Raw genomic sequence first — 12,082 nt, 5'->3', positions numbered from 1 at the left:
AGGTGTCAGAGATGATTTGTAACATACTGACACAGATAAAACAGTAAAAAAATTAATATATATATATACATCCTTATGACTCATAACTAATACACTCCAATCACATGTAAGTTCATGTAGAAAGAATGCAATAAAAGCACATACAATTTATTAAGTGATTTAAAGTGTTTTCAGTATATCAGAACACAATATTCTTAAAACACTATTTATGATAATGTCACCATTTTCATTACAGCATAAAGTCTACCTATAAACTGAATTAATATACATTCTATTTTTTATTGTATTTCTGGTGTCAGGCTAGTCCAGATTTATGTAGCCTATGAGTTAACACCATCAAGACAAACCAGAATGGCTAGACTGTAATCTGCTATAACACTAAACACTTTCAAAACAGAATCCATGTGTCGGGACTGTTGCCTAATACAATGATATAAAGTTCAGTTAAAATATTCTATGAAGCCAAAGGTTCAGTCTCTCACAACATGCGAGGGACTGAACAGTATGAACAGCATCTGTGTAGCTAAATAACAATATACCTGTATTGTCGCTGTTGGTGGAAGCCTTGTATGTCCAAAAACTGGAAAAGATAACCTGTGTTCCAATTAATCTAATGTTGTTATTTTGTCACAAGCTCTTATTAAAAATAGGTTTATTATCTATAAAACCTCACAGCATGGATGGACACACTTAACCACTTTCAAAAATAGTTAAGATCGATATGCTGTGAGCTTGTAGAGCAGATATTTTTGCTACTTTTGTATGACACTGTGTATGATGAAGTAGGACATTTCAACAAAATATGTATCAAAAAGGTTTAATGCAAGGTTTCTGCTCTACAGCAACAATGTATTTATTGACAGGGCTGCATATCTTCATTATAGAAGAAAACAAAAGCCGAAACTCTGTTTTAGGATGGATTGTCCCTCCATGTGGTGAGATTTATTATTTACCTTCTCATAGAGAAGAATATTCTTTATTAATCTATACACATTGATTTTGTGAACATTTTCTATTCTAAAATTGACTCTTAAGTCTTAAAGGTGCTATTTGTGAAGATGCAGAATAGACATTCAAGCATTAACATTTAGACTCTAAACTTTCAAACCACCCAGTAACTGTCCACCAAACTGATAACACTCTGTAGCAGTGGAAAGATGTTAATACTTTAGCAATAGTGTTGCGAACAGACATATGATAGTCTTTTTATAAATATGGCACTGGTAATAATTGTACACTTGGAAGATGGAAAAGGGAACATGTTCAATGGAGATTACATATTTTGTATGCACTCCAAGTCTGTGGAACAATAACACTCTCTTCAGAGACACATCATGATACCACACTGTACAGTACATTAGTCATGGAACTATAAATGAACATACGGTATAGGTTATGTGCTTCAAACTACTGTAAAACAGAGTACAGTATGAATTGATGCTTAGCTAGCAAGCAATACAAAGGCAGCACAAATACCAGTGCTTACTCATCAAGATTCAATGATTTTCTATTTACCATAAAGACCACAAACATACTGACTCAGGCATTCTAGTTTACTGGACATATGGACTTTCACATTAAAGTTTTCCACAGTGATTGAGCAGTTATTTAAAGTTAAGGCGACAGCTCTGCCGTCATTGACATGTGAGTCATGAGATGTATCATCTCTGTCCTTAACATCTGCTGTGGTCGAAATAAAAGAAGACAATTGTGTTATAGTTATCCATCATTGAGATACCGTGGTACTTCTGTACTAAATTTGCTATATATGCTTTACTCTTTTTTTTAAGCCTTAAGTGGTTTTCAATTAAATTACAGTCTTGTTTGACAAGTTAGCTTTGACCAGTCTTTTATGAGTCTCACCAACAATTCAGTTCAAACAATAACAAGGTTGTCAGATGCATTTCTCTTCCACTGTCTCTGTGCTGAGCGACACTTGAAGTGCTTGGTCTTTTGCGCATGTCTGCATAACAGTCACAGCCGAGATGTCCTTGGTCACATATGTACCCTCTCTACTCTCTTTTTCCATTTTCTCCGCATCACTGACCTGTTCTGTCGAGTAAGAGCACTGGGAGTCTCTGACTGAAGGCGATCTAGAGTCAAACTGTCCATCTAAATGATGGCAGCCAGTGTACATTTCACCTGCTTTGGGCAGGTAGAGAAGGGTCTGAGAGGTACTGGATATGGATCCATCTCTCAGACCGCGGGACATCAGGGTGTGAATGTCCTTAGTAGAGATGATGGAGGACAGCCGATGAGCGTCCATGCAGTGGAAGTGTCCCTGTCTTTGTTGTCTCCGCGCTCCAATCTTGCAAAAGACGCATTTGATTTTCTCCAGAAGCTTTAGAAACACAGCCTTGCGAAGCAGGATGTAGATCCAGGGATCGAGAATAGGATTGAAGGAGGCGAAACGAATCGCTCGCAGGTCGGGATTCTTTTCCAGCCGTAGCTCCACTGGAGTCTTATACAGCTGGTTCCAAAACACCTGCGCCTGAAAGACAATAATATATAGGCCTGAATTAAATATATAATAGGGCAAAAGCAGGATAGTTAAAAAGTATATATGTGCAATGCTCGTGCAGTTGTTACCTATGTGACTCTTTTTATTTTCATGATATAAGTCTAATCTTTACATTATAATTAAAGCAATCTGGGAACTTGGGAAGTGGGTGCTGGCTGCTGAATCTGTTTTGAGATTAAAATCAAAGTGACTCGAAAGAAAAACACAATTGAAGATATAGTCTCAAATCTCTCAACAGAACCAGACCTCTTGATGACACAATCAGCTACATGTTTTGATAGCTTTGAAAGCCTCTTATCGTGGAAGTCTTTTAGGCCTACTGAATTGAAAAGGAAAATCACACCCCGTGTGTGAAGTGAGGGGCGCTAATATATTAAAGTCTAGCTCATGTTGATTAGGTGATGTAAAACAAACGGTGCCAACACAAACATTAAATTCTCTTTATTGTTAATGGCATTTCATGTGTGTGTATAGGGACAAGATGACACACATTTCCCTTCATTGTCAATCGCGTTTTTAAAACAAACATTGAACTAAAAACAAGCATAAACCTATAGAGGGGCTGGCGCGGCAGAGCCCCTCAAAAATAACAATAATCAGGGAGGTCCAATTTGTCTTCTCTCTCAGGGGGGTCCAAAATGTGAAGACCCCTAGATTAAAGCATTGATTGATGATTCAATTGACTGACATTTGTATTGAACTTAAAATTCCAAGGGAAAAAAGTACGTAGGCTACACAAGGCTTGTTTCCACTGTGGTCGAAGAAAACTCTATTAGGCCTACACACAAAAAGTGATAAACAATAGCATGTTCTAGATAAAATATGTGCATACGCTTTTGTGCGTAAAATACGCGCGCAATTTTAATGACAAGAAAACAAACTTACTACAAGTGGAATGGAACAGACGAGCACCACTACCGACGTGCCGATGAGCAGAATAACCATCTGGATCTCTGCACCTGCCAGGCGGCCGAAGCTGCGTCCTCCTCTCCTCCTCAGATCCACAACATTCCGCCCCACGTCGGTGCCCAGCGACATCCTGCGAACAAAGCGCCGGTGCATCCGAATCAAAGCTCCGCACACCAGCACGTTACAGATCACGGTGGCGAGGATAAGAACGGAGCTGAAGCCAGCATACATGAAGGAAAAAGCGGCACCGCTGCTGTCGTTGCTCCTCCAGTCTATGAAGCACCAGGTCTTCGGATACTGCTGTTTCACTTGTCCAAAGCCCATGCTGGGCAGCGAGCAGAAGAGCGCGTTGGAGATGTATATTGCCAGGAGCGTTAAGCCCGCCAGTCTCTGGTCAACGAAGTCGTTATAGAAATATGCATGATTTATGGCCATGTATCTCTCTACTGACATCGCACATATGATGCTCAGTCCCGCCAGAGAGAAGAAGAGCAAGGTGAATCCAAAGTACTGACAGAGCGAATCTCCTCCCGGCCACGATCCTTTCACGTAAGTGGCGATGGTGACTGGACTGGCGAGCAGTGTCCCCAGAAGGTCTGTGACTGCCAGTCCACAGACCAGTGTGTAAAACGTGGTCTCTTTCTGCTCTTTTCGCGATTTACACAGAACCACTATAGCGATGACATTCCCAACTACACCGAAAATAAACATAATAGACGGTATGGTCGGGACCATGATCCTACCTGTCATTGAGTGATTGCTCATTTTAGTGACCTTTAAGCAAAGCTCAAGAAGTAAAAAAATATATAATTTATCGCCAGTATTTCCATTCTGCAGTCAACAGGTGCCTTAATGGCACCAGTGCAAAAACACCTGACAAACATTGTTAAATGTTATAGTTACACATTTTTTGTTCAAACTAACTTACAAAAAACTTTTATCCAAGTTGACTTGTTAGTTTACTGTGGTGTTATACTGACAAATCCTCCATAGAAAAGTTTTCCACACAGAAGCCTTCTCGCTGACGCCGAGACATTATACCTGGAGGCTACATCAAGTCAGTCAGAGGTCCACAATACGAGTGACTGTGAGTTCAGTTCATTGAAATTTGTCTAAATTCTCCTCTGTAGAATGTCGTCCCGCCCCTTTATTTCACTGCCCCCCGCACGCACGTCACCTCTTGTCAAAAAAAGCCTCGACTGGCTGCACACATTCACATCCTGTCTGTCTCCCATACAGGGCAGGCTACTGTGATTATGTCAAGCTTTATTAAAAACTATCCCTAAAACATGCCAAGAGAAATGATTTAGAAGCTACCGGTATAATAAAAGGGAAAAAAGTAATGAAAGGGAAAAAAAGAATGGGCCAAATGCATTGATATAGGCCTAATGGCAATTATTTTGTCTTTACCCAAAACATATAGGAAATGTCCATATTGGCTCCATTGCACGGTCATGATAAGGAGCATGCTGACTTGAATCGGCTGATAACATCCGAAGTGGGTGATATTATACACGTGAGTCACCACATAAACAGAGACAAGAATAATACTACAGTAATTCTGCCTGCCTCTGTAGAGTAAATAAACACAGTGTACGACAGAGGGTCAGCTATGATACCCCTGGCCCAGGTCTGATGCAATATGTGTAGACCACAGGCACACAAACACTGGTTTCGGGACCCATTTGTGGGCCACACATTTTCATGGTTGTAGATCGGCTATTTTCACTAGTTTGGGACTTTGGGTCCCGGGCAAACTGTTTTGGATGTTGAGCTAAAAGGTTTGGGAATCGCTGAAGACTTGTCTTTAAGGTCCATTACAGATACTGAATTTGCTGAAATACTACCTAAAACAACAGAGCTTCTTAATACGGCACAGTTAATAGGAGTTAAACATAACAACATAATATTTACAATATTATGTTGTTATGTTGATATTATTTAATGACATTCCCAAGTGGTTAAGTTATCCTAGCAGTTGCGTGTGTGCGTCAATTCAACAAAGGTGCAGACGATCAGAAATCAGCAGAGTGACCCAGACTTTTTTTTTCTCCCTGGAAATAAAAACGTCTGGGTTTCCGAGGCTATCCTAGCACTAGCCTCAGGCTTTTTGGGATTATTCACATCAGTTATTTTGTTCACAAACTACCTACTGCACAGTACCTTGGCTTGAGTGAAACAGCCATGTGTTGAACTCCCAGGAACACAAACCTTGAGTCCCCACGTCATGTGTGACGTCATTACACTAGACTGACCCCGCTGGCTCAAACAACACATGGATGCTGCTTTCTCTGTTCACAAGGTAGGCCTATAGAGCACCGAAGTCCTGACGTAACTCGCTCATCCCGACGATTCCCCTGGTTCACGGAAGTAGTTTCTCTATGGAGAATAACATGGGGTGATCTTAATATCGTCTACTATAAGCGTTGTGGTCCAAAAATAAACAAGCTGTCTCGGCGTTATTGTCAGGGAGGTGTCTCTGTATCGTTTGCAACAGTCAGTCACTCATATATGATACAGTCTGCTTCTAGCGAAAATCTAACTAATTCAGCAGCAGTAACATTAGCGTTTTCTCTCAGTCAGTTGATTCTTCATATCCATGTGAGTGAAGCGGCCGAGATGACATGTTTATTTTTCAAACACAGTTCTTATATGAATCAATCTAAAACTCCTCCTATGGTGATTTCAATGCAACTAAACAAATACATGAACCTGGGGACTGACGCCCTCTACTGAAAGTGACGTCAGACTTCGGTGCTCTATAGTCCAGGCATTCTAGCTCATTTTGGACCTAAAATCAAAAGTAATTGTAACAAAAGAATTTTTTTCACAGACCATTTCTATGAGGTCTCCAGAACAACATACTAAAAGTCCCAAGAAATCCCAGTTGGGGAAATATGTTTAATTGGCATCAATCCAAGATGTCCGCCGATAAGACTATTCTCAGAAACTGCATAGACAATTACCAATCTTGGAATAAATTCCTTACCAATAAGTAATTGAAACAGATTTTTTTTTCACAGACCATTTCTATGAAGTCTCCAGAACAACATATCAAAAGTCCCAAGAAATCGTAGTTGCAGAAATAGGTTAAATTGACATCAATCCAAAATAGCCACCAACTGGGACTATTATGAGAAAAATGGCCAATCTTGGAATAAATTTCGGACCAAGAGTTAATTGTAACAGATTTTTTTTCTTCACAGACCATTTCTATGAAGTCTCCTGGACAACATACTAAAAGTCCCAAGAAATACTAGTTGCGGAAATATGTTTCATTGGCATCAATACAAGATGTCCACCAATAAGATATTCTCAAAAGAATGCATGGCCAATTACCAATATTGGAATAAATTCCTTACCAATAAGTAATTGAAACTGTTTTTTTTCACAGACCATTTCTATGAAGTCTCCAGAACAACATATTAAAAGTCCCAAGAAGTCGTAGTTGTAGAAATATGTTAAATTGGCATCAATCCAAAATGGCCACTAACTGGGACTATTATCAGGAAAAAATGCCATATACCAAGAGGTCATCATTTCCTTCTTCACAGACCATTTCTATGAAGTCATCAGAACACCATACTAAAAGTCCTAGGAAATCCTAGCTGTGGAAATATGTTTAATTGGCGTCAATCCATGCAGGATGTCTGCCAATTAGTGGCTCAGCAGCAGAGGCTCAGAGGTAGTGTGGCCGAATGGGAACCGCAAGTTTCCCAGTTCGAACCTGGGCTCCCCCAGAGTTAGTGACAAAGTGTCCTTGAGCAAGACGCTGAACCCCTGATTGCATCTGCAGGTTGGTGCCTTGCATGGTTCCCTCCACCATCTGTGTGTGAATTGGTGAATGTAATGCACAATCTATGTAAAACGCCTATGTAAAACGCGCTAATATTTACCCAAATTATGACGGGCACAATTTTCATTCGTCTGAGATTTCAATTGACTTCCAAATATATTTTGAGCTGAGGATATTCAGATACAATACTGTGTATTTTAGCCATTTTGAACCAATATAACTGAAGGCTGTTATTATCATGTTCTATCTAGACTATAGAACACGCTGCCATCATATACACGGTCATCATTTTGTTTAGCACTTTGTTCGTTATAAGCTAACAAGCCAAATGGGCATTACATTTATAACTAACATTAATGTTAGATTAATGTTAGATTAATAATGTTAGATTAATAATCGTTATCATTTTTCCAGAAACACAAACAATTTAGTTGCCACTCACCTATTAATTACTTTCCAAAACTGAAACTAAATAAGAATAGTTACAATATAATGATAATAATAATAGTAATAATAGTAATAATAATACTCAGTTCTATTGACTTCAAAGGCATTTGACTCGAGACGACATACCAAAGTAGTCCTGACAGACTGTTGTCCGCACAGACTAGACTAGACTATGCGGACAACATCAGCCTGCTCTCCGACAACGTGGAACAAGCACACCTTTTTTCCAACAGTACTCCTACAGATGTTGTCCAAAAAACATGCAAATGACATCAAAAACAGCCGATCTACAAGATCACGCTGCTATAGGAGGTTATCAACATCTCACCAGAACATCCACCTCTGACAACAACAGGAGGCACTGTGCTGAAGGAAGTCAAGGACTTCAAGTAACTGGGCTCATGGGTCAACTGAACGGAGCAAGATCTGAAAGTGAGGAAGGCACTTGCATGGAGGTCCCTGAACGGCATGGTCAGTGTATGGATCTCCCTCCAACCTCCCCTGTGAGATCAAACTCAGCTTCTTCTATGCAACGGTGGAGTCTGTTCCTCTATGGCAGTGAATGCTGGACCCTGAAGCCAACCCTGCAGAAGTCTCTAGACGGGTGCTACACCAGAATGGACCCTGAAGCCAACCCTGCAGAAGGTTCTAGACGGGTGCTACACCAGAATGGACCCTGAAGCCAACCCTGCAGAAGGTTCTAGACGGGTGCTACACCAGAATGGACCCTGAAGCCAACCCTGCAGAAGGTTTTAGACGGGTGCTACACCAGAATGGACCCTGAAGCCAACCCTGCAGAAGTCTCTAGACGGGTGCTACACCAGAATGGACCCTGAAGCCAACCCTGCAGAAGGTTCTAGACGGGTGCTACACCAGAATGGACCCTGAAGCCAACCCTGCAGAAGGTTCTAGACGGGTGCTACACCAGAATGGACCCTGAAGCCAACCCTGCAGAAGGTTTTAGACGGGTGCTACACCAGAATGGACCCTGAAGCCAACCCTGCAGAAGGTTTTAGACGGGTGCTACACCAGAATGGACCCTGAAGCCAACCCTGCAGAAGGTTTTAGACGGGTGCTACACCAGAATGGACCCTGAAGCCAACCCTGCAGAAGGTTCTAGACGGGTGCTACACCAGAATGGACCCTGAAGCCAACCCTCCAGAAGGTTCTAGACGGGTGCTACACCAGAATGGACCCTGAAGCCAACCCTGCAGAAGGTTTTAGACGGGTGCTACACCAGAATGGACCCTGAAGCCAACCCTGCAGAAGGTTTTAGACGGGTGCTACACCAGAATGGACCCTGAAGCCAACCCTCCAGAAGGTTCTAGGCGGGTGCTACACCAGAATGGACCCTGAAGCCAACCCTCCAGAAGGTTCTAGACGGGTGCTACACCAGAATGGACCCTGAAGTCAACCCTGCAGAAGTCTCTCAACATGTTACCAACAAGATTCTGTAGCCAGTCGACTAAAGAGCCATGGCCCAATGGGCGAGTAGTAACGCAGCACTGTATAGCCTACAGTTGTCCGCCCCACCTGGAAGCGCGTCCACGCGTGCCAGCCAGGAGCTAGGCTCGACTGACTGGGGGACCTCCACCCCAGGGAGACTGACAGAGCTGCCGACTACTATAAAGGTCTGTGTCGCCTGCGGGAACATACTTGTAGAGGTTAACCATACACACCGCTGCCACCAATGTAGCCACGGCCGGGGCGGGAGATGAACCCGGGTTCCCCATTCCACAGGCACATACGTTACCAGTCATGGACGAATGAGCCATGGCCCAATGGGCGAATAGTAACACAGCACTGTATAGCCTACAATTCAGTATGAGGGGATACCACCCTGAGCCAGACAATGTCAGCCAGGAGAATGAGACTATACCTGTAGCAGGACATTGGCATCAAGAACTGCCAGCCAGCAAATTGGTGCTGTGGGAACCAATACACAGGCATTGATCACAAGGACGTCCCACACTAACATATGTGGATGTACAAAATAACTACTCAGGAGCGCAAAGTACCAACACCGGGACAATGGAGTCTGAGGAGATGTTCCCCGGTTCCCCCGTTAGTCTAGTCTCTAGACTTGATAGCACTTTAGTTGGTAGGTGGTATAGTTGCCAGGTTCTAATTTGTTTCCAATTTTATACAGAGGATTTACTCTCGGCAGCTTGAATTCTTGTAGGACTCTGACTAATACATTTGTAATATAGTTCGTCAACCAACAATTGGTATGGTGAAAAACATTGCACAAATAACTATGAGCTGTATCCAATTAAACTGCAACCCATTTTGTATTAACCACTCTGTCCCAAAATAAATCACTTAAAATCATTCAAATGTATGCCATTTTATAATAATGTGGTGGCTATTTTGGATTGATGCCGAGTAAATGATGTGTGGTGAAAGAAATCCTGTTACAATTAGCATTTGGCCAGGAATTTATTCTAATATTGGCAATTTTTCTTATAATAGTCTCAATTGGTGGACATCTTGGATTAATGCAATTAAACATATTTCCGCAACCGGAATTTCTTGGGACTTTTAGTATGTTGTTCTAGACACCTCTAAGAAATGATGTGTGGTGAAAAAAATCCTGTTACAATTACCTCTTGGCCAGGAATTTATTCTAAGAATGGCAATATTTCTGATAATGGTGTCAATTGGCAGACATCATGGATTGATGCCAAATAAACATATGTCTGCAACTAGGATTACTTAGGACTTTTAGTATGGTGTTCTGGAGACTTCATAGAAATGGTCTGTGCAGAAAAAAATCTGTTAAAATTACCTGATGGTCAAAAATGTATTCCAAGATTGGCCAAATAAGCCCAATTGGCGGCCATTTTGGATTAATGCAATTAAACATATTTCCCCAACTGGGATTTCTTGGGACTTTTAGTATGTTGTTCTGGAGACCTCATAGAAATGGTCTGTGAAGAAAAATATTTTGTTACAATTACTTTTGATTGAAACGCTATTTTGCCTGGACTACTACTGCATGTGAGTTTTTTCTTACTATGGAATATTACATAACGGTCGATTATGAAAATGCCCATTTTTATGTGTGTGATATTGGCCATATTACGTCACCCAATGAAATTGTGCCAAAATAATTCCAGTGTTATATTGTTGTTATATTGTGTGTGTGTGTGTGTGTGTGTGTGTGTGTGTGTGTGTGTGTGTGTGTGTGTGTGTGTGTGTGTGTGTGTGTGTGTGTGTGTGTGTGTGTGTGTGTGTTGGGCCTTGGTAGAATGTTCTGTAAGTAAGTAGATTTGAAAGATTACACCACTCATGAATGTGCTTTTCCTGGATTTGTTTGTGGAAGTCAGATAACCTGCAGTGTGGTCCTATGACCAGTGAAGTGACCACCAGTGTACAGCTCAAAGAATGTAGCTGTGACTTCACAGACATAATCGTGCAGTCAAGTGGGACTTGTAGCGAGACTTGTTTATCCAAATGCTGACAGGAGACAACATGGTCTGTATAGATACAGACAGGAAAGAAAAGAAAAAAGCCAGTGCTTTAATTCCTGCACCAAACAATCCCAACATTGTTTGTCAGGGTTTGTGAGGTCTATGTGTAGGACTGTAGGTCTATGTAAACTATGTCAGGACGTAAGCAGCCTAGGCCTTTCTACTTGGAGTAAAACACACTGATGACTTTTCTCCATTTGTAGTTGTTTTGGGCCTGACTACCTTGCTTCTAAGGACACGATGGAAGATGAGAGGGGAGAGAACAACTAGAACCACAACTATGTGGCACACTGTGTGTGCCGCAGCAGATAGGCATAGCTCTGGGTGATTCCTTCTCAACAGTGCCTCTGTAAAAGCCTTTAATGTTAGGGTTGAGACTTTTGATTTATAGGCATGCTCTAGGTCTGGGCTTGTCATGGGCCTTCCTATTTAAAAACACAACAGCCTGTTGAGCAGAACGCCACAGTTATTACTCCATTTCTATGGACAGTTACAGACACATGCACAGACGCATTCAGTTGTTTGTGGGATGGCTGAGAGAGCTACCTGTCCTCATTCCAAGCCTGCAATATGGCTCTGGGTATTTTCAAAGTGGTTCTTTAATCACTGTGAACCAGTCGATTCTGCAGCGCATTATATACATGTTTGTTGCTCAAGGCTGATTTGTGTGTGATGGTAGTTTAGGTTGTGAGTATAGCAGTGGCAGCCAAACTCTGTTTCACTATAGGAATAAACACGCCATTGGGGAGGTTTAAGGAATTTATTGACAGTGAAGAAATGGAGGGATGAAGGAGGGATGAATGAAGCGGATGTGTAGGTAACAGGTTCCGGGGGGGTCGCCGACCCTGGAGTCTTTGGGGAGGAGGTCGAATGGCACTCATCGTGTGGCGTTCGTCGTAAGGCGTCGTAAGGCGTTCGTCTTACGGTGCGCATGGA

The 12,082-nt window shown here is 41.8% G+C and overlaps 1 protein-coding gene across 1 annotated transcript; it reads right to left on the bottom strand.

Moving 5' to 3' along the window:
- Positions 1-1,889: 1,889 nt before the first annotated feature.
- ptger4a (prostaglandin E receptor 4 (subtype EP4) a) lies at positions 1,890-4,195 on the bottom strand (the record flags this gene model as incomplete). Its single annotated transcript, XM_083783810.1, has 2 exons — positions 1,890-2,491; positions 3,407-4,195. 2 exons carry the CDS (start codon positions 4,193-4,195, stop codon positions 1,895-1,897), a joined length of 1,386 nt encoding a protein of 461 aa, XP_083639936.1. The 3' UTR covers positions 1,890-1,894.
- Between the last annotated feature and the right edge of the window lie 7,887 nt (positions 4,196-12,082).

This window comes from Protomyctophum parallelum, assembly GCF_964188405.1.
Source record: "Protomyctophum parallelum genome assembly, chromosome: 15".
Lineage (NCBI taxonomy): Eukaryota > Metazoa > Chordata > Actinopteri > Myctophiformes > Myctophidae > Protomyctophum > Protomyctophum parallelum.
This window is presented reverse-complemented; position numbering and strand designations above follow the sequence as displayed.